The sequence below is a fragment of the Carica papaya genome, chromosome 8, assembly GCF_054855325.1.
Source record: "Carica papaya isolate Zhongbai chromosome 8, ASM5485532v1, whole genome shotgun sequence".
Taxonomy (NCBI): domain Eukaryota; kingdom Viridiplantae; phylum Streptophyta; class Magnoliopsida; order Brassicales; family Caricaceae; genus Carica; species Carica papaya.
Genome location: NC_142316.1, coordinates 8,963,375 through 8,990,309, shown reverse-complemented (window position 1 = coordinate 8,990,309; position 26,935 = coordinate 8,963,375). Strand labels below are relative to the sequence as shown.

At 37.3% G+C, this 26,935-nt stretch overlaps 2 protein-coding genes across 2 annotated transcripts in view; both read right to left on the bottom strand.

The window, feature by feature from the left end:
* Window positions 1-26,935, bottom strand: part of GYRA (DNA GYRASE A) — a 77,802-nt gene that overhangs the window by 37,430 nt on the left and 13,437 nt on the right. The window contains exons 4-8 of the mRNA XM_088209585.1: window positions 25,929-26,030; window positions 16,491-16,535; window positions 16,263-16,361; window positions 16,046-16,132; window positions 15,457-15,527 (exon numbers count right to left, since the gene is read on the bottom strand). Of these exons, the coding sequence (XP_088065711.1) occupies window positions 15,457-15,527; window positions 16,046-16,132; window positions 16,263-16,361; window positions 16,491-16,535; window positions 25,929-26,030 (404 nt within the window). The remainder of the gene's footprint in view (window positions 1-15,456; window positions 15,528-16,045; window positions 16,133-16,262; window positions 16,362-16,490; window positions 16,536-25,928; window positions 26,031-26,935) is intronic.
* On the bottom strand, window positions 8,877-15,450 carry LOC148240472 (uncharacterized). The gene has a single exon (XM_088209586.1). It carries the CDS (start codon window positions 13,395-13,397, stop codon window positions 12,132-12,134), a length of 1,266 nt encoding a protein of 421 aa, XP_088065712.1. The 5' UTR covers window positions 13,398-15,450; the 3' UTR covers window positions 8,877-12,131.

Genomic DNA, 26,935 nt, shown 5'->3' with positions numbered 1-26,935 from the left:
TGTGACTCATAATTGAACAGCAATAAAAACTTCCTATGCAGGTGTTTTTCCAAGATAGCTCAAACATTCCTGCAAATAAGAGTTCCACAGAAAGAGATAACATCAAGTTTGCTCATGTCCGGTCTTGATAATAATACATTTCAATCATTGTGAAACTCATACAGAAAACCAAGTTGCACTTTTTTTCTCATTTATCTCCCCTATCCTAATATCCCCGACAAAAAAAAAAGAATCAGAAATTTTTGCCTGCTAGGAAAGCATTCCAAAGAAAATACAGAATCATTTTAAAGAAAAGTAGGATTAACAAGATCCTAACGGGTTGCCATCCATTTCTAGAAGAACGGAAATCACAAAAGTTCAAAATATTCAAAACATCCCCCACTAGAAAGAAAAGACCATGACCCCTGAACAAAGCATAAAGGGTCTGGAAACATTCCTTTTATAGAAGAAGCTTTATTAGAATGAAAGAGAAAATAAAAATTCCAAGAATAAGACATCTTCCTCAAAGAATTATATCAGATACAGTTAAAAGAAACACATGAATGAAAATATTTTAAGAGAGAGAAATGATGGGTTCTCAATTTCACTGAAGCTCTAAGATGGCTATCCAGGAGTCCTTGCCGTGGTTTTTGGTCCATAATGTAGAAAGAAATGTAACCCTATCCCACAACTCTTGAAAAGAAGAATAACGTTTATTGAAAATCTCGTGGTGTCTTTCCAGTCAAATCACCCATAATACGAAAAATATAGTCCCTTGACATAGGGGCCTAGCTCCCTTCTGCACCCCTACTCCATAAATACATGAACCCATTAGGCCCTCAACTGTGGGAGGATCAAGCCAACATAGACCAAATAAACCAATGAGTTTGGTTCACAACCTCCATACAATATTAAACTGTAAGAAAGATGTGCATGCATCTCTACAGAGTACCTTTGCATAAGAGTATGGCTAGAGATTAGATTCTTTGTGAGGTGATAAAAGAAAGACTTGCAACAATACAAGCCTCAGAGTTCAAGGCTCCAAATTCTGGTGTCGGGTTGATTTGTGATGTAAATTGGGTTTAGCATGGTGGATAAGATCTGCATTTCAAAAGCCGCCCTTTCAATTAGGCTATGGTTAAAGTAAAGGTTTCAAGATACTTTTCCTTCTGTGATGGACATGAAACAAGATATGTGTGCATTGTGTTTAGAGGATAAATTGAAACAATCAAGGAATTGTGAGGCTAATGTTGGGACCCCTACCCGTGTCCTTTCCAAAGTATGAGCTTAGAGTCATTTGTACTTATACTATCGGAATTTACATGGTATTAGAGCTAGAGTTTAAGAGAGAGCCAGATTAGATTAGATTAGAGAGGGATAGAGCAAACCGTTTCCGGCGCCGGTGGAGGTTCGCAGAAACAACCTCTGGTCAAGACTAAATGCGATCAACGCAGTGATGAAGCAGAAGAAGCGAGACCGTCAAGGTTGTGAAGCAGAAGAAGTCGGATTGGCGCAAAACAAAATCGCACAACTGCTTTCGTGCGTGTCTGACTCTTTTGCGCACAAGATTTCCGACCTAGCCTGCTACAATCAGTTCTATATGCAACCATTTATAGTGGTAAAACGAGAGGAACCAGATCGGTGGGAAGACAGAAGCTGAATCGCACAATCTTCCCGTGCACGTCTAGAATCGAAAGACGAGAGGCTACCGCAAAGACAAAACCTAAAGAGGCGTATTCGACCGAATCTGCGTGCAAAACTAGAAGGCCAAAGGGGGAGAAGCCAGTGTGCAAACAAACTATGCGAAAGCCAGATTCGAGCAACTGTCGGTGCAATTTCATGAGATCCAGTCCGGATCTGGGTGCGCCACGGTTCTGTGGGATTTCCTACCAAAGTGTGGTGGTGCACAGTGATTCCGGCGGTGACGTGTGGTGATTCCAGCAATGGTGCATGGTGATTAGAACAGCAGCGCGTGGCAGCATGTGGAGGCGTGTCGGGTTGTCCACTAATTACGCAAAGTGTTTTTTTTGCGCAGTGGTGTTTCCATGTGAGTGGTTTATTTCTGACCATGATAATTCTCTCTATTTGTTTTTCGTTTGCTTCGAGTGTTTCTGCTTGCGAGTTTCTAGGTGGTTCGAATGGTTCTAATCTGACAAATTAATTTTTGAATTAAATGGATAATAATATTGTTTGCTACTACTGTCATAAAAAATGGCATATAAACAGGTATTGTAAAAAATTACAGAATCACCATCAGAGAATACAAACAACTAATATTGTTGCTGCTACTGCTAACTGATCTTCTAAGAGAACTGTTATGATTTCAACTGACGAGTATGCTAAATCCTCTCAGTATTAGAAATATTTAAATAAATTCTATGTTCTTACTAAATTAGAGAAAAAATATTTTATCTCCTCTTTAGATAGGTAATTGACTCTGATGCTACAAATCACATTACAAGTAATCCTAATATCCTTTCTAGTTTTCGAGCACATAAAACACTTTCTACTGTAACATTGTGGGTTCCGGAATAACAAAACCAAATTCATTTATTACACTATCATCTGTATTCACTCTATCTAAACTTACTTTAAATCTGATTTCTGTGAGTAGACTTACTAAAGATATTAATTGTTATATCACATTCTTTTCTAATCATTTTGTTCTTCAAAATCGTATGATGAAACAGATTATTGATAAATGATATGTATCAGATGGTCTCTACATTCTTAATACTTGAGTAACTCGATCAGTTACCTACTCTATTGTAGTTTCTCCATTTCAAGCACAATGTTAATTGGGACACCTTTCTCTTCCTGTGTTGAAGAAGCTATTTCTTCGTATTCATGATGTACCTTCATTAGATTGCGAGTCATGTCAATTTTCTAAACATCACCGTATTTCGGTAGATCTAAGAGCTAATAGAGTGATACTTCAGTTTTCTAAACATTGCAAGTCTACTTTTGAGTTAGTTCATTTTGATATTTAGGATCCCTGTCCTATTCCGTCTAAAACAGGGTTTAAATATTTTGTTACCTTTGTGGATGAGTTTTCTCGAATGACTTGTATATATTTTATAAAGAATTATTTTAAAGTGTTAGCTCACTTTTGTGCTTTTTATGCTGACGTCAAGATCCAATTCAATGTCTTTGTACATATATCGAAAAGTAATAATGCCAAAAAATGTCAGAATTACTTCAAAAACTATACGACTCAACACGATAATCTTTATTAATACTCGTGTGTTGATATACCCTCTCAAAATGGAGTCACTAAGAGGAAGAAAAAGGATTTAATTGAAACGGTTTGAGCATTTCTGTTCCAAATGCAAGCCCCTAAACAATTCTAGGTTGATGTTATTCCACGGCTTGTTTCTTATCATTCGTCTGCATCTACAGTACTCGATGGAAATGTTTCTTACAGTGTTGTTTATCCAAACAAATCTTTATTTCCGATGCAACCTAGGGTATTTGGTAGAACCTGCTATATTTGAGAACCTACTATATTTAAGTATGTTTTTCTGGGATATTCTCACTTTACGAAAGGATACTGATGCTACTCTCTATATTTCAATAAATATTTGACATCATCTTATGTAGTCTTTTTGGATAATATACCATTCTTATCCTCATTGTTCAATTCTGCAAGTCAGAGGGAGAATGATTATCAGCTCATCTATAAGTTCACACCAAGTGTTTCTACTGAGCAAATAGATAATAAGGTTTCTTCAGATGATGTGCCTCTAACTCTACTTGAACATGCTGTTGACAGTATTGATGTGCTTCCAACCCAAATACTACCACCAATTATTCGTGTTTATTCCAGAAGACAACAAATTAATTATACATGTCCTGCATCAGCTCTCTCGTCATCTGATCCTGCCCCACATGACCTTAATCTTCCCATTAATTTTCGTGAAGGTAAATGTCAATGCATTATTGCTAAACCTACTTATCTCATTACTAATTTTATTTCATATCATATGTCTCTCTTATTTACCTCTTTCATTGTTTTTATAAATTCAATTTCCATACCCAAGACAGTTAAGGAAGTTTTGAATCACCCTAATTAGCATAATGCAATGTTTGAACAGATAAATGTTTTCGGTGAAAATCATACTTGAGATTGATGGATTTACCCAAAGATGAAAGGTCGTAGGGTGTAAATGGATATTTTCAGTCAAAATAAACTGATATGGCACTATGGCAAGACTTAAAGCCAAACTTGTAATAAAAGGTTATGTTTAGACTTCTGGGATGGATTATTCTGATATCTTCTCTCCAATGGTTAAAGTTACATCTCTCGCTTTATTCATTTCTATTGCAACATCTCGAAATTGGCTTTTACACCAGTTAGATATTAATAATGTGAATATTCTTTCATGGCGATCTTTTAGAAGAAATGTATATGAACAACTACCTAGATTTGTTACTCAGGGAGGAATACAGAAAAGTCTATCATTTGAAAAAATCTTTGTATGATTTAAAGCGGATGGTTTGGCAAATTTGATCAAGTAGATTTGGAATTTGAATTGAAAAAAAGCAAATATGATCACTTGATCTTTTATAAATAATCAACAACTAGTCTTATACTTTTTATTATTTATGTTGATGATACTGTCATTACAAGAGATGACTGTGCAGGAATATAATCTCGCAAGTCATTCTTACATACGAAGTTTCACACTAAAAACTTGGGTCAGATAAAATACTTTTTGGGAGTAGATATAACAAGAAACAAGAAATGGATTTTCTTATCTCAAATGAAGTATATACTTGATTTACTTGTAGAAACCGCAAAATTTGGAACTAAGTCATGCAAAACACCAATGGTACCAAATGTACATCTTACAAAAGATGATGGTGACCCCCTCGATGATCTAGAAAGGTACAGACGATTAGTTGGGAGACTGAATTACCTCATAGTGGCTACTTCAGATATTGCATATCCTATCAGTATTGTTAACCAATTTATGTATGCATTTATAGTCAAACATTGGGAAGTTTATAATAGATTTTGTGCTAAAGTGGGTTAAAGTGGGTTTGAATTCTATATTACCTGCAAAACTCTGTTGTGATGATCAGGTTACCCTTCATATTGCTCCGAATTCATGTATCATGAAAGAATTAAATATATCGAGATTGATTGTCACTTCATCCATAAAAAGATCCAAAAAAACTTCATCTCTATTGGTTATGTGATATACTCACAAATGCTTTAAATGGAACCCAGACCAAATAGCTTCATAACAAGCTGGATATGATTAATATTTATATTTCAGCTTGAGGTGTTATAATGTTACAGAATATATTACAGACTATTCTCATATAATTATTAGTTGATTTCCTATATATATAAGCATAATTATAAACAACAAATTAATAGGGTGATTTATGTTGTTACTATATATCCCTAACCCATTGAAATAAAAGATAAGAATATTTTTTTCTATTTTTCTCTATTATTTTACATATTTAAATGATTAAAGCGAGTTAGAGATGCAAAATTGATATTTGGAGGTGGATTAGCAAATGGGTGGGATGGTTTTATTCACTCCAAGATGGATTCTATTCAAAAGTCAGGTTTTGAAAAAATGTTTGGTATGACGCTAATCTTCTTAATTACTTCCTAATTTTAATTTTTACTTGGGAATAAATGTTGTAGCGTGTGATTTACTCAATTTGTTGCTACAAAATAGTTTATATTTACTCCCAAAAAAAAGGTGCTTACTATCTATATTTCCAATGCCCTTGATTTTATTTAGCTAATCCTCATGGGAGGATGAACCCACTTGGAATCTCAACGCCAAGAGTTTTTTTTTTAACTAAATTTTTTCACCTCCACATTGCTTGCCCTTCCCCCACTCTATTCATATCCTCATAAACAAATTTGGAAGAAAAACTCTTCCCCTGAAATTGCCCTTTAGCCTGGGAAGCTATGCTAGGAAAATATTAATAATGTCAACCTACTTGCAGAAGGAAAATTCCATTTGAATGGGTGATTTTCTTTTTCCTTTGTTCCCCTGTGAACAAACAACTACAACCCCACCATCTTTTTCTTATGCCTACTTACTGCTTGTGGTGTATGACTTTCCCAATGAAGGTGCATTATTGGTAAGCGTCAATTCTAATATGGAATTGTGGGCATGGTAAGGTATTTGGGATGGTAAGAGTAGAAACAAGCTCACCTCTCTTGTCCTTGGACACACTGCAGGTTAATGAATGATATATGTTATTCTTTTCGTAGAGTTTGCGATTTTTGGTTCCAAACTCCTTGCTTTTTGCTTAACAGTTATCCACTCAGTTTAGAAAAAGTATTTAGTGAACATTAGAAATATTATGACAAACTTGAAGAATCTTTCTCTTTCTACATGGGTTACACCACCCTACATCCTTTAATGTGTTTTTTATCCAAAAAATGCTTGCGTTAGAACACCTTGACAAAAGACTACTGATGATAATTGAAGTGCAAAAAACTACCCTCACAAACAGACACTTTATAACTCTATCCCTTCAGACACTAAAATCCTCGAAGTTTTTTTTTTTTTTTGCTTCATGAGGAAAAAGGACCAATTCTTTTGAGATTTTTACATCTCTACAAGCTAATTTGCCTGGTACAGAATTTTCTTCTATAGAAAAGAAAAAACTATTAAGGACAACAAAAACTCTAGAGCTTTCTAAAACAAAAACTCTAAATGTGATCTACTTACAACTGAACCCACGAAGCATCAATATATTATCACTCCTTCCTAGTTCCTATATAACATGAAAATAGAAATATCATAAATTTCCCGAGGGCCTTCGCCCATAGGAAAGTCGTCCTCTCCAAATAAGCTTGATAGAAGAGATACGAAGTTCAAATATCCTAGGATTTCATTGTAACCATAATCTTCATAAACTTGCAAACAATACACCTTGACAAAGAGGTCAACTACGTTTCTCACCTCCTCTCCACAAATATTCAAGCTCATCAATCACTCCAAATGAGGAACAACCCAAATCAACCTAAACATATCAAACAATCTCATCCATAAATCCTAGCCACATCTCACCAGAGAAATAAATGACAAGATGTTTGCTCTTTCCTGCGACACATAACACAGGCATCTAGTACAAGAACTCGATTAGGCCACGAATTTGCAACTAGTGTTCAACATGTTGAATTAGTGAAATCATATCATTGTCCTCCAATCATTAAGTTTTCTAACAAGAAATATATTTCAAGAATGAGAGTCAATAAAGTGATCCATGAAAGAGAAAATACGAGAATTATGAGTTGATGCGCATTAAAAAGGACAAGGGGATCATAAACAAATGGGATATTATCAATCCAAGGGCCCTCCAAAAAGCAAATTCAAGAACCATCACTCACCCTCGAGCTGAGCAAGGATAAAAATAAATGTATATACTAGATTTAATTTTCTAAGGGCTCTTCTAAGAACAAGAAACATTGACTTTGGAGTGCCAAAAATTCTAATATAAAACAATGTTTCTTTAGATCAACCAGTGCCACAAAGAATTAGATTTCAAAATGAATCACTATAACCATTTAACCAAAAGGGACAAGGTTTTATTGTAGAGGTTCTCAATGCCAAGCCCCTCATCAATCTAACTAATTGATCCCTAATAAGGCTCAATCGACCTCGACGACAAAAGAAAATTCTCATCACTCTCTTAATTCTCTTAGTCACGAATCTAGGAATTTTGAACACAGAGATAATATAGGGGAATAGTAATAGATAGGCCTGGATAAGAATTACCCTACCATCAAGGAAAAGAAGAGCATGCTTCCAATGATTAATTTGCTTAGAGATGCTTGTGGTGAATGGTCTTAATCATACGTTAACTCATACTTCTGCAAAAGAAAAGACCTTCATGTTGGGACGATAGTGAGACCTTGCACCTTCAATTTATAAATAATATAATTCTTTTTCGTTCACATAAAGAGAAGTGGGTAAATAATGCCCTTGCCTTAGTGAAAATTTTAAGTGTCAAAATCATCTAAAAGGTTATTGATTCTTCAAGTCACGGTGTGGGAGGTCATTTGGTGGGAAGGAACTTGTGAAGCTCTTGTTATTCCCATCTGTCGTACATACTTTATCGGATCCAAACTTCTTTGTTCTTCCTAAGTCTTCCTTTTGCATGTAAATATCTCCCCCAACATCGATCTAGAAAGCTAGAATGACCTGCAGAAACATCATGCTTTACCAAAAGTTCTCAGACTTACAAGAAAGAATCACTGGAACCACACTGCTGCCGCTGCCCTTCAGCCCTATTACTCCACATCACCCCAAAAGTTGACTCTGGAAGCATATTGGCCAGTGATTGTGAGGCTCCAATTCTTGACTGGAGGGGACACCAAAGGCCTCTGCTCTTCCATCTCCTGGATAGATAGAGACAGAGTCTAGGTTATGCATCAACCTAAGTGAAAGTAGTTTTTTGATATTATATGAAGTCACTAGGGGTCTTGTTGGAGAGGATTGAGGGTAATAAGTTTTTTGTAGCCCATCGTTTACCAAGGTCTTCCTATTTGGGGGGAATCCAAGGGTTGAGTCACTTTAGGATGATGCGCTTAGTAAGATTTCTAGGTAGCTTGATTGCTGAAATGGAGGGTTATTTTCTTTAGTTGGTAAGCTTGCTACTTATTTAGGCATGTTTGTGTAGCATCCCTCTTTATTATCTTTCCATGTTTAGGATTCCCAAGGGAGTGGCTAAGAACATTGAGAGGATTATGAGGTCTTTTTAGTGGTATGGGACAAGGGAGGTTTTAAGGGATCATTTGGTGAGATGGGGTACTTGCTATATTGAAGAAAACTGAGAGAAAAATATTCTTCTTCTTCTTGATGAATGATTTACACGTATATATACAAGTCTACTACCCTAACAACCTAACAAATTTTGAAGAAAACCTAACAAAATTCTGTTTCTAATGACAAATTTATTCCAACAAATTTGTTGGTGATTCCCTCCATTTACAGCACATAACAGTTGTAAATAACCATTTTTAATCCTAATTTATTCTTTTAATTATTATATTTTCTACACTCCCCCTCAATCTAGTTTACGTATATGTTGAGTACATCTAGATTGGATATTATGCCATCAAAGGTTCTCTTGGAAAGAGCTTTATTTAGAATATCTGCGATCTATTGATTGGTTGAAATATAAATCAAAGTTATGGTCCCATTTTCCAATTTTTCTCTAATGAAATGACGATCAATCTCCATATGTTTTGTTCTATCGTGATCTACTGAATTTTTGGTCATATTAATTGTTGATTGATTGTCGCACCATACTTTCATAAACATATTGTTGAGCACTTTTAATTCTTCAAGTATTCTCTTCAACCATACACCTTCACAAATACCATGAGCGAGTGCTCTAAATTCAGATTCTGCACTGCTGCAAGACACAACAAACTATTTCTTGCTTCTCCAGGTAAGCAGGTTACCCCAAACATAGGTACAATATCCTGATGTAGATCTCTTGTCGTTTGTAGAACCTGCCCAATCTGCATCCGTGTAAATTTCAACACCCTTTCTGTCTATTTTTTGAAAGAATAAACCTTATCCTGGAGTTTTCTTGAGATACCTTACAATCCGATACACAGCACTCATGTGATTTTCAGTTGGCTGATGCATGAACTGACTTATTGTACTTACTGCAAAACCGATGTCTGATCTTATGTGAGCTAAGTAAATAAGTTTCTCAACAAGTCTTTGGTATCTCCCTTTGTCAACCATTTTATCACTGATTCTGGATCCAAGTTTGATGACTGAGTCCATAGAGGTGTCAGCATGCTTACTTCCTAGCATCCCAATCTCTTTTAAGAGATCCAAAATGTACTTTCGTTGAGAAACTGAAATCTCCCTTTTTGATCTATCCACTTCCATACCGAGAAAGTACTTTAGTACTTCAAGATCTTTTATTTCAAATTCTTTGGTCAGAAATTCTTTAAGTTTCTAAATCTCCTTAAGGTGATCTCCTGTAAGAATGATATCATCAACATATACAATCAAAATAACCTTTTTACCTAATATGCAATGTTTGACGAACAATATATGGTCGAATTGACATTGTTCATATCCTTTATGTTATACAGCTCTTGTGAATCTGTCAAACCATGCTCTTGGAGATTGTTTTAGGCCATATAGTGATTTCTTCAATTTATATACTTTCTGAGAGTTGTCAGTTAATTCGAACCCTGGTGGTATATTCATATGCACTTCTTCTTCCACACCGTCATTAAGCAATGCATTCTTTATATCTAATTGATACAATGGCCAGTCAAGATTAGATGCAAGTGAGAGGAGTACCCGAATAGTATTGTGCTTAGCGACTGGTGCAAACGTCTCCTGATAATCTACACCATATGATTGTGTATAGCATTTGGCTACCAGACGGGCCTTAAGCCTATTCACACTCCCATCTGGATTATATTTGGTTGTAAAAACCCATTTGCATCCCACTTGACGCTTTCCTGGAGGAAGATCAGTTAGTTCCCATGTCTCATTCTTCTCAAGTGCCCTGATCTCATCTAGGACAACTAACTTCTATTCTGGAATTTCCAAGGCCTCATGTATTGTTCTGGGTTCAGATGAACTGTTGTCTATCCTGCACACAAAAGCATGATGTTCCGAGGATAATTTTTCCAATGAAACATAGTCCTATATAGGATGTTTGGTGCATAGTCGAGTGCCCTTCCTCAAAGCAATAGGAATATCAGAATCAACAGAATCAAGAGTTAGTACAGAGATTACGTTACGTGGATCAGTGGTGGATTCATGGCAGTGCTTGAATGATTCGGGTGCTTTTCCTTTGTTTCTTTTTGTATAAACACGTAACTCACTCGTTGTAGGTAATGTGCTTTCTATAACTGGTTTTGGTTCTGATTTCTTTTGTGAGGTTTCGAGTTCAATCTCCAGAAGGTTTGTCTGGTGATGGATTTTGTGGGTAGAGAGGTAGTAAACACACATCTCACAACTAATATTCCTGAGTGAATGTCTCGCCCTAAATATCAGTGGTGGGATCAAACGGTTGATTCTCAAAAAAGGTGACGTCCATGGTATTATAAAATCGGCGGGTTTCCGGAACTAGACATTTGTATCCTTTTTTATTTGCTGAGTACCCAACAAAAATACACTTTGTTGCTCTTGAGTCTAATTTTTCATGAAGATGTTTATGAATGTGGACATATGCTAAACAACCAAATACTTTAAGTGGCAAAGTGTTTAAGATGTGAGAATCAGGAAAGATTTTTGAGAGAATAGTGTATGGTAATTGAAACTGTATAATACGGAAGGGCATCCGATTAATCAAATAGGTAGCTGAAATGACAGCCTCTCCCCAAAGATATTTTGGTACATGTGTGGTGAACATGAGAGATCTAAAAACCTCAAGAATATGTCTGTTTTTTCTTTCGGCTATGTCGTTTTGCTGTGGAGTATGAACACAGGAGGTTTGATAAATAATGTCATGTTCAGTCTAGTATTTTTTAAGAGTATTTTCAAAATATTCACAAGTATTGTCGGATTTCAATACTTGGATGGTAACATAAAATTAGGTTCGAATCATTATATGAAATTTTTTAAATAGGGATCCCACTTCAGATTTTTCCTTCATGAGAAATACCCAAATAATTCTTGTATGGTCATCAATAAAAGATACAAACCACCTAGTTCCGCAAACGTTGGAAACCCTGAAGGGCCCCAAACATCACTGTGAATTAATGCAAATGGTTTAGATGGTTTATATGGTAGACTATGGAATGAACTTCGAGTATGTTTAGAAAATTGGCAAACTTCAGACTGTAATGAAACTGGATCTTTTCCTTTAAATAGTAGTGAAAACATCCTTTTTAAGTACATGAAGTTTGGATGTCCTAATCTATAGTGTCACAACATAATATCATGATCATTATTTTTAACAATAGGAACAGAGTTTTCACATACTGCATTGTGAGCTTGTCTTTTAGAAGTGTTGACTTGAAGCAAATATAATTCGGAGCTTATCCTAGCACTGCCTACCGTCCTCCCCGAGTCCAAATCCTGAAAATTACACATATTAGAAACAAATTTCGCAGCACATTTCAAATCTTCACATAGCATGCTGACAGACAACAAATTACAATCCAAATTCGGAACATGGAGAACTTAACAGAGAGTCAAATTTGGAGAAAAATTTACAGAGCCCACTCCTGCCACTTTTGAGAGAGAACTATCTGCAATTCTGATTGAAATATTTTCTTCACATCTTCTGTAATTTTGGAACATTGAGAAATTGTCACTCATATGATCAGATGCTCCAGAGTCTACCACCCACACCTGTCCTTTTTCTAAAAGAGCAGATAAGCCATGAATATTACCTTTGTGTGCCACAGAGGCACTGACCGGGTGAGATTTCTTGGACAAGATTTGTTGGAGGGTTTCCAACTGTTCAGGGGTAAATGGGTCTTTTCCTATCTCATCAGAAATTACTTCCTCAGCCATCACGTGATTTCCTCGAAGCTTGCTGGAGGTCTCTGCTTTCGACATTTTCCACTCACCCGAAGGTGGTTTCCAGTCACTTGGCTTGCCGTGAAGCTTCCAGCAACGTTCCCGAGTGTGCCCTAGCTTCCGACAGTGGTCGCACCAGGGACTTGTCTTCTTCGTTCGACTGGCAATCGCTCGAGTTGTGAGAGCTAAAGAATTTTCAGTCTGGTGAGATTGGTCATTCTCTCTCATCATGATCTTCCGACGACTCTCATCGCGTCGAACCTCAGAAAATACTTCTCGAAGACTCGACAAAGGTTTGGTGCTCAGAACACGTCCCCGAATCGCGTCGAGATTTTTGTTTAGCCCTAGCAGGAATTTGAAGACTCGCTTTTCTTCCATAAAGACACTGAAGTTTTTTGTGTCCTCGGAGCAGTTCCAGTGACGCTCCTCGAAGGCGTCTATCTGCTGCCAACTTCGACTAAGGATACTGTAATACTGGGTGACACTGAGTTCTCCTTGTCGAAGGTCAGGAAGAGTTGATTCGATTTCGAATATTGCAGAGGTATTTTGCTTGCTGGAGTAGAGTTCCTGTGCTGCCTTCCAGATTTCGTGAGCAGTTTCGTAGAGAAGGAAATTCTCTCCGATTTCAAGAGTCATTGAGGTAATGAGCCAGGACATGACCATACTGTCTTCGATTTCCCAAGTTTGTGCATTTGCATCGAACGCTGGAGGAGGCATGAGCTCGCCAGTGAGGTGCCCATAACACCCCCTTCTGCGGATGAAGAGACAGACAGACGACGACCATTGAAGGAAGTTGCTGCCATCGAGTTTATGTCCTGTGATACAGGATGATGATAGTTCACTCACAGCTCTGGTTGTTGCTGTGTGATGATAAGAATCAGAGAAAACTTCTGGTGGAGAGGATGGAAGCTCACCCGAGGCCATTTTTTATTACGGCTCAGCAGGGTTTGATTTCTTCTTGGATCAAGTATTGCTCTGATACCATGAAGAAAATTGAGAGAAAAATATTCTTCTTCTTCTTGATGAATGATTTACACATATATATACAAGTCTACTACCCTAATAACCTAACAAATTATAGAGAAAACCTAACAAAATTCTATTTCTAAGGACAAATTCATTCCAACAAATTTGTTAGTGATTCCCTCCATTTACAGCACATAACAGTTGTAAATAACCATTTTTAATCCTAATTTATTCTTTTAATTATTATATTTTCTACATATATATCTAATAAGGCTAATGGAATTGCACTATGAACCTAGTCCGAAAAAATTTTCCTTATTGGTCAAACGGTTGTAGTTTCTTTATTTGGAACCTTTTTCATTGTGATACAAGGTGATGAAAAGTATCCATAGTATGAACAAAAATGGTTGGGATTCAACACCAGAAATATTACAGCCCAGAGAGGCCCATGAAAAGTTATTTCTCAACATCTATGACCTTTTTAATCCTCTTACCTATTTGACCAGAGAGGGCCATTAAAAGTTATTTCTCAACATGTATGACCTTTTTAATCCTCTTACCTATTTGAGGGTGGGGAATGGTCCTTGAATTTTGTTCTACAAAGATTATTGGATTGGTGATCGTTCTTTGTCATTTGTTTTTCTCATCTCTATAACCTTTCCTTGTGACCTATTTCTCTTATTTGCTACTCCAACAATCATTTGAGAAGCAAACCTCATAGAATTTGCATTATCTTTTTATCTAAAAAAGAATATGCATTACCTCAAAAATCTAAAGGATGAGGAGTCTATCAATATGTTTTCCATGCTCAATTTACTTGAGCATTGTAATGTTGCCTCTCATTACGATTGCAAAACTTGGAATTAGGACTCCTCAAGTGTTTATACATGCAAGTCTTTTCTTAGCTGCCTAGCTCATAACCTAGTTGCCAAAATTACATTTCCTCCAATGTTTCTTAGAAAGCTAAATTACCTTCAAGTTGAAGGTATTTGCCTAGACTACTGTTCTTGACAAACTTAAGCGACTTCTTGCAAGTTCACAAGCCTAACTATGCTCCTCCCCAAACATGTGTTTGATGTGCTTCACGAGAGTTGAATGCCTTTGCTTTCCTCCACATCGACATGATCTAGAATCTTTGGATTGTTTTTAATTACTTTTGACATAATGTATGTATCTTCTTCTCCTGTTTGTCTTTTGATATCTTCTCTAGAGGGGGTTTGTACAAAGATAGGAGATAGGATCCTTTAGATGGGTACTCTTTTCGTTTGTTTGTGGGTTTTGTGGTTGGAGCATAATGATGGTAACTTCAAAGATCATTACTTTACTCTCCAATTTTGCGGGACAAAATGACCTTCTTGGCTTCTTTGTAGGCCAAAGCACGCTCATTCTCTAGAGATAGCTTTTCTCCTTTGTAGAAAATTGGGGTGCTATTTCGCATTGAGTTTTTTCCTTTTTTCGATCTTCCTCATATTCTTTTTAGAGATTTTCCAAAGAAAGTCTTATCCTCTGTACGTGTATTGTTTTCTCTTCTCTATTTTCTAATAATTTTTCTTTTTCAATAAAAAGGATAAAAAGAAACAAATACCTTTTTGCTGGAAGGATATCTTATGATCAGTGAACTTTTTATTTTATCTTAAGAGACATAAAAATATCTATTATATGCAAACCTACTTGTGCTAGACCTTGGTGCCTACTGAATAGATCTTTTGTCATAGAAATATGCCCAATGGAAACCATCAAGTATTTCTTACTGAAATATAAGGGAAACTTGGGAACCGTATACTAACAATAGTAGATAATGACCACAAAAGCTGAATTCACTATATCGCAAATAATAGTGATCCTTACTGAAATATAAGGGAAACTTGGGAACCATATAGTAACAATAATAGATAATGACCACATAAATTGAACTCACCATACCACAAATAATAGTAAAAACAATGTAATATAGGAAAAACAAACACAACTAGAGAGGTCAATGCATGGTCACACAGAAGGACACAACTTGACTTACCCAAGGTTTCCCATGATTAGTCCTCCAGTTGGAAAGTCTGGACCTGGCATGTACTCCAACAATTCTTGCAACTGATAAGGGGAAAACAAATATCATACTCCCAATAGCAACAACAAAACTCAAGACACAAGAAGATGACAAAGAAAACAAGACAAAATCATTGTAAAACGCAGTTCCAGATATTCCCAACAGAACCCTTATCTCCATGAAGCCTACTTGTCAATGAAAACAAGCAATCCATTATACTTGTCAATGAAAACAAGCAATCAGTTATACTTCTCAAATACCATTATTTTTTACAATGCCCACACAGGTATCTGTAATGTTGCATAAAAGAATAATAATTAATAATTACCAAGAGATTATTCAGTGATTTTAAAATTTATTTTTTATCAAGAAGATCGTATTATCATAAGGCACCAAGAGATGCTGCTTGTATAGAGGAGTTTTTCTAAGTATATATATATACATATATTGTAGAAGATAATAGGGAAACTTTAGTATCAAATTGAGAAAAAGGAAAAACAGCATGTTAAAAATTGTACGCTCTAGGATAAAGCAATTAAGAACCAAGAGTTTGGATGCTTACAGTGGCATTGGGATTATAGATTAAGGCACAAAGCACATCTACCAACTCTCCAAGATTATGGGGAGGAATATTTGTTGCCATGCCAACCTGAACAATGTGAAAAGATATTCAATTGTTAATCTGCTTGAAGCTGAAGCCTAACAGAACAAAGAAAGAATGAAGAAACAAATCAGTTAAAGAAAATGTATTTGAGAAAAAATTTATCAAATGAAATCACCGCAATCCCGGAAGAACCATTCAACAATATAGTTGGAAGACGGGCAGGAAGAAGTGACGGTTCTTTCTGTGAATTATCGAAGTTTGGGACAAAATCAACCTGCAATGAAATTTTTAGGGTTTAAAAAAAAAAGGAAAAAAAGGGGCCAAAGCACACCGATTATGATAAAGCATGGTATTAAAAATTAAAAAGTTCTACTGGGAAGGTTGTGGTTGACGAAGAACTTACAGTATTCTGATCTAGATCTGCCAACAACATTGCCTCCGTTAGCGCCTACAAAGATAAAATGGACATATAAACAACAATTGAGCGAAATAAGGATTAGCTACCAGATACATGAACATGACAGCTAACAATTAAATAAGGCTTAGCTACAGGATACAATCACTTAATTTATGCACCTCAGGTGCGCATGCTCGCACAGTCTAAATACTTTTACAAGAGCAGGATTTCCTTTCGGGATGTCTTAGGAAGTGCTTAATCCAGATCAAATAATCTAATGAGTAGAGCGAGATAAGGGAGTGAGGTATTCACCAATGCACAGCATCAAATAGGTACAGGGTTATATCTTTACACGGTTCCAAATAATGAGTCATATGAAAATAAGTATAAAATTTATTTACAAATCCACATTTTTTGTGCTTAAACGAAAATGTGAATTTCTGAAAGACTTTATATTCTTGCAGAACTTTGTTCCAGAGACAGCCTTAACTATCAAGAAAAAGTCCAAACTACAACCTCTGGCAATATAATGTAATTTTATAGTGAAACATATACTTCAATTTAGTAGCAAGAATTATAAGGAAATCATCCAACATTGCAATTTTAGTTTCATGCCAGACACTAACACAGTAAAATGGTTCAATTAAAAACCCAAAAGAGTGTACCCACGTAGTCTCTCTCTTCTCTCTACTCACAAAACCCTCTCTAATCTCTTCTCTTAAGCTCATCAAAATCAAATCTTTCTTTTTCTACCTCCCTTTTCTTCTTTGCCAAAAACATAAAATTTACTAAACTACGTACGTTTATCCAGTGTTAGGGTCAGCCATCATGGCCGACCGGGTTCCTTTCCTTGGGTGTGTATAAAACGTTGTTTTGTGCATACTTCCAATGCTCTATCTCCGCTAAGGGGGCAGTCCCCCCGCAAGCCGGTATACTTGTTAGAAAATGTAAATTTCTTACAATCGGAAGTAAGTCATTCGATGTGGTGGTCAAAGGGCAGGGATTAAGGATCTTTGAAAATGGAAGAGGCTTCCGAAAGATCTTCTACAACAAGGACGAGATGGAGTGGTTGAAGGAATGTTTCACGCAGTTCCGATGGGAGGAGGAGGGTTCTTGGGAAAAGAGTCGGGGAAACATGGGTCACATCATGTGGATGGCCATGTGCGAGAACAGAAAAGGAAAAGTTGTGGTCTTGTCCCGTATGAAAAGGGGTCCTAAGAACAGTGGCACTCATATTTTCATCCCAGAGGACAAAATTGCACTCGGATCGTGGCAGATGGCGGAGGCCATCTACGAGGTTAGCAGGGTCGAAGTAAAGGCACCAAATTGGGTGACAAAACAGGATAAAAAAAATATTTCGGCTCATTACCCAGCCATTACTACCAGCCAAAGCGCCATATTTGTTGATAACAGGTATCCATGTTATAATGCGGAATTGGTGGTCTGCTTGGGAAGGAAAACATGTGCATCTTTTGCAGAAATCTTGCAAACCGACTCTCAAACCCTAAATCGGGTGGAGATGATGAGACCCGAACCCGTTTTTCAACCCGAACAGTTCAAAATTCAAAATTCCCAAAAGCCTCATATCACGACAGGAATGACCCAATACGGCCTTGGCAAAAACGACATTCTTCCTAGCCATTTCAGCAAACCTTTGGGAGGAAATGCGTCAGAGGCTCCGGTTTCAAGTGAAGGGGCTTCTTTGAAATCTGAGCCTAAATTGGGCTGAAAATTTACTTGGGTTAAAAAGGGAAAATGGCCAATTGGAGCAGATCAAGCTGGCCCATCAAATAGGCACTACAAGTCTGGACGACCGAAAAGAATTGCGATCAGCCCGTTCAAGAAAGTTGGTGGAAAAATTAAAAAGAGAAGCACAAGAGTCGTGCCCTAAATAGGGTTTCTTCAACAGGGTGAGAGCCTTCGGGTTTTTTACAGGTTGTGGGTGGAGAAAAAGAATTTCTGGAAGTGATTATTAGCTCTGCCAAGCTGGGAAGAGAAAGCGAAGGTTCCTACCCAGCAATCGTTTGTTCGAGTGAAGCGAAGATGATAGGTCTTTTAAGGGTACGGTTCGATAAAGAAAACTCCCTCAACTTAGTCAAAGGTAAGGTTGCAAAAATCGATGATTTTTGTTTCCCAAGTCCTTCTTTGTTCAATGATGGACAGGACCAACCATTGCAGATAATAGATGCCTCGATAGACGGGCCTGACATGGATACCGTGAGGGAGGTTGAGTATGATCACCTTCAGCTACCTATCAAGGTTAGAGTGGCCTCTATTCTGGAGGAATCGGAGTATGCCACAAGCAAGACACTCTCGGTCGATAGCTCAAACTGGATCCCTAAAAATGTTCAGAGAGTTAATGAGCTGGTTGGAGTGGCTTTTGATGGTTTCGAAGAAAGAGTAAGGGAGTTGTTCAAAGACATGGACAGGAGCCACTTAGAGAAAGAACAAGTAGAGGTTTCGAAAAATAAAGGGAAGGGGACAACTGGAAGTACGGTTTCGAGGGAATTAAGGAGACTCATTTCTTTTATCAATTATGATGGAGCCAGAAGGGAGAAGGAGAGAGAAGCGAATTTGGAAGTGTATAAAAGAAAATTTCTTGAACTGCACAGGGTATACACGACGGTAACAAAAGGAAGATAATTAAAGGCGGTCTAATCAGGTGGAAACCAGAAGTTGTGTGCCTTCAGGAGAGAAAGATGGAAGTGATTGATGAAAAGGCAATAAGAAGTTTATGGAATAAGAAGGATATTGGGTGGCGGGTCCTCCTCTCTTCTGGTGCATCGGGGGATATACTCAATATGTGGGATGATCGCATAATGAATTGCATAAACTGAACTTGAGGATCTTTTATATTGACTTGCATTTTCAGAGATATCAAAAAAGGAATGGACTAGATGTTCACTGGTGTTTACAATCACAATGAAGGGAAGGACCATGCTTTGTTATGGAGGGACTTTATGGAGTGCAAAGCCAGATGGAATGGTCCTGGGCAGCTTGGAATGTACCGGAGATCATTTCAACAAAAAATGTGCTGATGCATTCAAAGACAACTTGGATAATTTTGACCTGATCGATCTCTCGTTGAATGGACGTAAATGGACCTGGACCAACCAACGCACAAGCCCTGCAACTTCCAGAATCGACAGGTTCCGGGTTTCTATTGATGTACATTATTATTTTCCTAATTTATGTCAAAAAAGGCTTAGCAGGTTAACCTCGAACCACTTTCCTATCTGCCTAGAGACAGATGGTATATCGTGGGGCCCCTTTCTTGTTCAGATTCGATGTTAAATGGATGTATACTCCAAAATTCAGAGATAATATTAAGGTGTAGTGGGAGAGCACAAGTCCCGCAGGTACGCCCAACTTTATTATTGTTCAAAAGCTTATACTCCTAAAAAATGAGATAAAGCAGTGGTGCAAAATTGAGGGCAAGAAGAACGAGCAGCAAATGAGCTTCTTGATGAAGGAATTAAACAGCCTAGATGAGAAAGAAAAAATTGGCAACTGGGTCTTTCAGAGAGACTTTAAAAGAAAAAATTGGCGCTTTTCTACAAATAGAGGATGCCATTTGGAGGCAAAAATCTAGAGAACAATGGACTAAGGAAGGGGGACAGAAATACTAAATACTTCTACTACCTTGTTAGCCACCATAGAAGAAATAACTTTATTAGCTCTTTGAGGTTTGGAAACATTCTGATTGAAGGTAATCAAGAGCTGAGGGACAAAGCTAGAAAATATTTTACTGAGCTATTTACAGAACCAATGAATTTGAGACCTATTCTGAATGGGTTGTCCTTCAACAGCCTTGATAGTGAGAGAAGCCTGGAATTGGAAAAGTCTTTCACGGAAGATGAGATTTTTAAGGGACTGAAAGATTGCAACAGAGATAAAGTACCTGGGCCGGACGGGTTTCCTATGGGTTTTCTATAAGATTTCTGACCGGTGATAAAAACTGATGTGATGAAAATGCTTGATGACTTCCACAGAACTCGCAAATTCGTTAAATCAATAAACTCCACCTTCATCGCTCTCATCCCGAAAGTAAGTTGGGTCACCACAATCAAAGACTATAGACCTATTAGTCTAGTTGGGACCATATATAAATTAATTGTTAAAGTCCTAACAAGAAGGATGGCAACGGTATTGGACAGCATCATTGGCAGTCCTCAACAGGCTTTTCTTGGTGGTAGACAAATTTTGGATGTTGCACTTATAGCCAATGAATTAGTTGATGAGATTATTAACAAGAAAAAGAATGGGGTGTTGTGCAAACTAGATATGGAGAAAGCCTACGATAATGTAAATTGGGCTTTTCTTGATTATATGCTCATGAGGCTTGGATTCAGAACTAGATGGAGGAAATGGATCACCACTTGCATTAAATCAGTGTCATACGCAGTCATCGTCGATGGCGGTCCATCAAAGTTTTTTCGCTCCACAAAGTGATTGAGACAAGATGATCCCCTATCACCTTTCCTGTTTATCGTGGTGATGGAAGCTCTTAACAGAATAATCACAAAGGTTAGAGAGCACAATCTATTTCAGGGGCTATTGGTGGGAAAAGGTAACCGCAGAGAAGAAGTAACACACTTATTTTTTGCAGACGATGTTCTGTTATTCTGTAAACCTAATCTGAAAGCTCTAATGAACATTAGATGCAATTTAATGGGGTTCCAAGCGGTCTCTGGTTTGAAGATCAATTTGTCCAAGTCAGAATTTATTGGGTTAGGTGCAGTGGGGGATCAAGTACAGCTGGCTAAGACCTTGGGCTGCAAGAAGTCTACTCTTCCATTAAAATATCTTGGCTTAACGTTGGGGACAAACTATAAGAATCGTGGGACTTGGGATTCAATGGTCAGTAGAGTTGAAAGAAGGTTAGCTGGTTGGAAGAGGAGTCTTCTCTCTAAAGAGGGTCGATTCACACTCGAGAAGAGCACATTGAACAATTTGCCAATCTACTATCTCTCCCTATTGTCTATTCCATGTAGTGTGGCTAAGAGATTGGAATCTCTTCAAAGCAATTTTCTGTGGAGGGAATAAGGATGATAGCAGAAAATTTCATCTTATTGTATGGAATGAGTTGAAAAAACTCATGTAGAATGGCGGCCTTGGAATTCAATCTCTACTGGAGATGAATAATGCTTTGCAAGGAAAATGGTTACGGCTACATCACTGAGGAGCACGCTTTGTGGAGGAGAGTTATACCTTCAAAATATGGTCTCGATGAGATGAGTTGGGTGCCATCTAGTAAACTTAAATTTCACATAAAAGGCCTATGGAAAAGCTTATGGGATGAAAAAGATAATTTTGTTAAACAGATTAGATGGAAAGTGGGGTGTAGCAAGATCAGATCCTGGGAAGATGCTTGATTGGAGGGGGGCCCACTCAGAGACAGATTTCCTGTTTTTTTTTATATAACTGCAAACAAGGATGTCCGGGTGCAGGATTGTTTCAGTAGCAGCCGGAATGGTGAGGGGTCTTGGCAAGTGGTGTTAACTAGAAACTTAAATGATTGGAAGATTATTGAATATGAAGATTTGCTGAGAAGGTTGTCTGAGATCATATTAGGCAACAAGGAAAAACTTGAATGGAGACTCAACAAAAATGGTTTCTTCTCTGTCAAATCATAGAATAAGAGTCTTATGCAGGTTTCTCTCTTTCAGTTTCATAGGGCAGATGAATTGCCGCCTTTCACTTACAAATTGATTTGGAAGATCCAGGTACCCCCAAGGATTTCTTTTTTCGCTTAGGGAACTTGCAGAGAGTGTATTTTGACCATTGATAAACTTAAAAAAAGGGGTTTAATTTTGGTTAACGTCTGCTACCTATGCAAACAGGCAAAGGAATGTTGTTGTCATCTTCTGTGACAGTGCCCTGTTGTCTACAAATTATGGTGCACGGTCTACTCTCGTTTGGGTACTAATTGGGTTTGCTCGGGTTATGTTAAAGATGAGATCTGGGCTTGGAAGTACCTCAATGGCCACTGCATTCTAGCCGATTTAATCCCTATTACACTTATGTGGTCTGTATGGAAAGTGAGGAATTGTAAAGCTTTTGAGGGTTTTGGTGACACTGTGGGTTTTGATGTTTTGAAGAATAGATAGCTTTGTACCCTCGATTTTTTGCTTACGGGTTATCCTCCAGTTTATCTTGAGTCTTTCAGGAAGATTTTTGTTATGGAGTACTAAACTGTAAATAACTTGTACATGTTTCTCATTTTTCTGCACTTCTAGTGCTTATAACAATATAATCTTACTACTTTTCATTCTTGTTAGGACCGCGTCCATTCCGACTGGATAATAAATGGATGAGGGTGATGGATTTCAAGCAACTGGTTGAAAATGAGTGGCACTTGAATTCTGTTAGGGGTACGGCCAGCTTTGTGTTTGCTTCCAGACTAAAGGCACTTAAAAATGAAATAAAAAGGTGGGCTAAGGAGGAAGAAGGAAATATGGGTAGATTGATTGATAACAACATGAGGGAGCTGGCTGAAATGGATAGCAGAGAGATGGAGGGACTGTTTGGGAAGAAGGATAGGGAAAGAAGGGCTGTATTGAAGACTGAAATTGCTGCCAATATGAATCTGGAAGCTATTTCTTGGAGGCAAAACCTTAGGGAAAAATGGTTGAATGAGTGAGATAGAAATACCAAGCACTTCCATAGTTTGACTAATCTCTGAAGGAAAAATAATTATGTAGAGGAGATGGTATTTGAGGGGAAAGTAGTGAAAAGGAATGATAACCTAGGGGAGAAAGCGCTTTTATATTTCCAGAAACTTTATACGGAAGAGGAGGAGAGAAGACTGTTTGGGAGAGTGCAATAGTGATAAGGCTCCGGGTCCCGATGGCTTCAATATGAAATTTTACCAAGATTTTTGGAAGATCATAAAAGATGATATCATGGCTGTTTTTAGATAATTTCACAGAACTGGTACTTTCGTGCATCCCATTAACTCTACTTTCTTGGTAATCAAACCTAAAGTTGTTGGCGCCAAGAACATTAAAGATTTTAGGCCTATTAACCTTGTGGGCAGCATGTACAAATTAATCTCTAAAGTTTTGACTAAAAGAATGTCCAAGGTTATGGGGGAGATTATAGAAGAGAATCAAAATGCTTTTGTTGAAAGGCGGCAAATTCTTGATGCGGTCATGGTTGCTAATGAAGTGGTTGATGACTTGGTGGGGCAGAAAAAAGAGGGTATTATTTGCAAAATTGATATGGAAAAAGGTTATGATAGAGTGTGTTGGGATTTTGTACTCTACATGTTGGAGCGGATGGGGTTCGGGAGAAGATGAAGAAATTGGATGAAGACATGTATCTCTACCACCTCTTTTGCCATGATAGTCAATGGAGGGCCCTCTTCTTTCTTTAAAGCCTCTAGAGGTCTTCGTCAAGGGAATTCCTTATCTCCCTTGCTTTTCCTGACGGTGATGGAAGCATTTAGTAGACTCATGGAGATAGGAGGGACGAGAGAGATTTGGCTAGTGTGTTGGGTTGTAAGATTACCAAGCTACCCATTAAATATCTTGGTCTTCCTCTAGGTGCAAAATTTAAAGAGACCAAAACTTGGGACCCCATTGTGGATATGTTTGAAAAGAGACTTGCAAGGTGGAAGAAGAACTTTCTTTCTAAATTGGGGAGACTCACATTGATCAAGAGTACCTTAACAAATCTGCCAATCTACTACCTCTCCATTTTAGCTATTCCGGCCAGCATCGACACTAAGCTTGAGAAGATACAATGCAGATTTCTTTGGGGTGATGAGGAGGGACATAGGAAGTTTCACTTAGTTAAATGGGAAGAAGTTAAGAGACCGATCAATGAAGGTGGTTTGGGGTTAAGATCAATTTTGAAATTAAATTTTGCTTTACATGGAAAATGATAATGGAGATTTGTAAATGAGAAGGGGAGATTGTGGAGGAGGGTGGTGGAGACTAGATGGAGTGATTGGGAGGGGGATGGGGGTAGAAGAGAGAAATATAAACGTCATGGTTTTAGTTTGTGGAAGAAAATCAGCACAGACAGCAAGAATTTTTATGAATGTTTATGCTGGCAGCTTGGTAACGGGGCTGAAATTAAATTCTAGAAGGATGAGTGGGCTGGTGACTTCAAATTGAAAGACAAATTCCCGAGGATCTTTGAGATTGCTAGTGAGAGGGATATTCTTGTGGAGAAGGCGTTTGAAAAGGGCGAAGGGGGGGATGGGTGGTGTATTCAAGTCAGAAGAAACTTAAAGGAGGATGAAGAGGAACAATTCTGCAACCTGCTGAGGTGGCTCGCTGATTTTAAAGTGAGTAATGAGAAAGACAAAAGAATCTGGAAACCGGACAAGAAAAGAGGTTTTTCTGTGAAATCCTACTATAACTTTATTGTCAAATATGATACGGAAATACCAGGACAGCACAGTTTAAGCAAATTTGGAGATCAAAAGCACCACCTCAAATGGCTTTTTTCATATGCAAAGCTGTTAAAGAAAAAATCTTAACCATCAATACGTTAACAAAAAGAGGTATGATGATAACTAATAGATGTTACATGCGCAAGGCCGAAGAAGAATCACGCAATCACTTGTTACTCCATTGTCCTATGGTCTATAGAATTTGGGAGTATGTGTATGGGATTTTGGGGATGAAGTGGGCCATGGCTGGCAGTGTTAGTGAGGAGCTGTGGGCGTGGGTTGGGTTATATAAAAAGAAAAAAGATTTATTCCTCATTCCGCTTTCTATTATGTGGGTTGTATGGAAGGAGAGAAATGTTAGGGATTTTGATGGAATTGAAACTATCATTGTAAATCTTAGGGATAAATGGTTTCATACTACTGATTATATTTTGATTGGTCATGACATAGTAGATTAAGAATATATGGGAGATGTCATGAACTAACTTATCGACTTGTAATTTTGTGTTGTCGGGTGGTACCTCCTTGGTACCTTTGTGCATAATAAAACCATTTCTTTTATTTCAAAAAAAAAAAACCTTACTACTTTTCTTTCAAAAAAAATCCAAATAAGACACACAGAGTCTGCACTCTATAGTAAAGTTCATTAAAGATGGAGCACTGGAAATATAAATTTCTTAAAATATATAAATCTAAATAATTATATATTGTAGACTTCTCTTTGCTACATGTTTTCCACCAGGTTTTGTAGACTTGAAAAATATATATATCTAAAAAATTTATCTCAAAAAAATATATATCTAAATAATTGCATAATTCTTCTCATAGTCTTCACTGTCATGACCAAGTTAAAATACCAAGCTATATTCCCTTCAAGAGGATGGAAGGGGTTATAGCCTTATATCTTGCATGAGAAAACAAAATTAACTCATAAGGAATAACAAAAATTCAGAGCAAACAACTGTGCATCTTAAGAAAGTATAATTCAGGCCTAGATTTTCAGAAGCAATGCATGTCCACAAGAAAATGTAACCACTTACTTCCAGTCTGCACTCTGTATATCGCATGGCAGCAGGCGGATCTGCATCTATTGAGCCAAAATTCCCATGCCCTTGGATAAGTGGGCATCTTAAAGAGAAATCCTGGATGACATATAGCAAAGTTATGAACCCAGTGGATGGCCCCAAAAACCAGTAAAAGTAATAAAAAATATGGGAAGGCAAAGTATCGTCCAGAAAAGTAGAATGAGATTAAAAAAAAAAATTAAGGACTCTACAGAAGAAGGTAAGATCCTCTCTCCCCTAATCATTGATCTATGAATCTTACCAAAACAACACTTCAGAAACTTATCATTTTTTCTCCATTTCTCTCACCCCAAATAGCATAAAAGATATTCTGTCATCATCTTATTCAATAGGATAATGTGTTTGGCTTCCCTTTGGACTAAAGCACAATGCTTCCTTAGGGAATCCCTCTTTCTGCTGTTTGAAGGGATTGGAAGGATCCTTATCCTCCTTTAAATTGGATCTCTTTTTTCCGTATCCACTTCTTTTTCGAATCCCCAATTAGGTCCTAATAAAGATGAGGGGGTACAAAACAAATTTTGTGCCTAACGCGACTTTGCTTGGGAAGCAGATAAAATGAGTTCAGTAGTTGCTTGGGAAGCCCATTTTCCTAAGGAAGCAGCTTGGTCTTTTCTGATGAAACAATATTCATTACAAACAAAGAAAAGGAAGTTTTTCAAAAATAAAAAATAAAAAGGACAAGTATATTAACAATGCACCAAGGGGATGTAGCCCATTCACAAAATAAATTTACATATTAATCAAGCAGTTAATTATAGAACCAAAATCATCCACCCTATACAAATCATGTCCTAATAATAAAGATCCGAACAAGTGGAGCCCTCTATCTCTAATCTTAGTAATGTCACTTTCAACCCCATCAAAAGCTCTCTTATTTCTTTCCTTCCAAATAATCCACCAAACAGTCAAAGGAATTAACCTAGCGACTTTTTTCTTTTTACTTATCCCCCCAAGGCCCATAA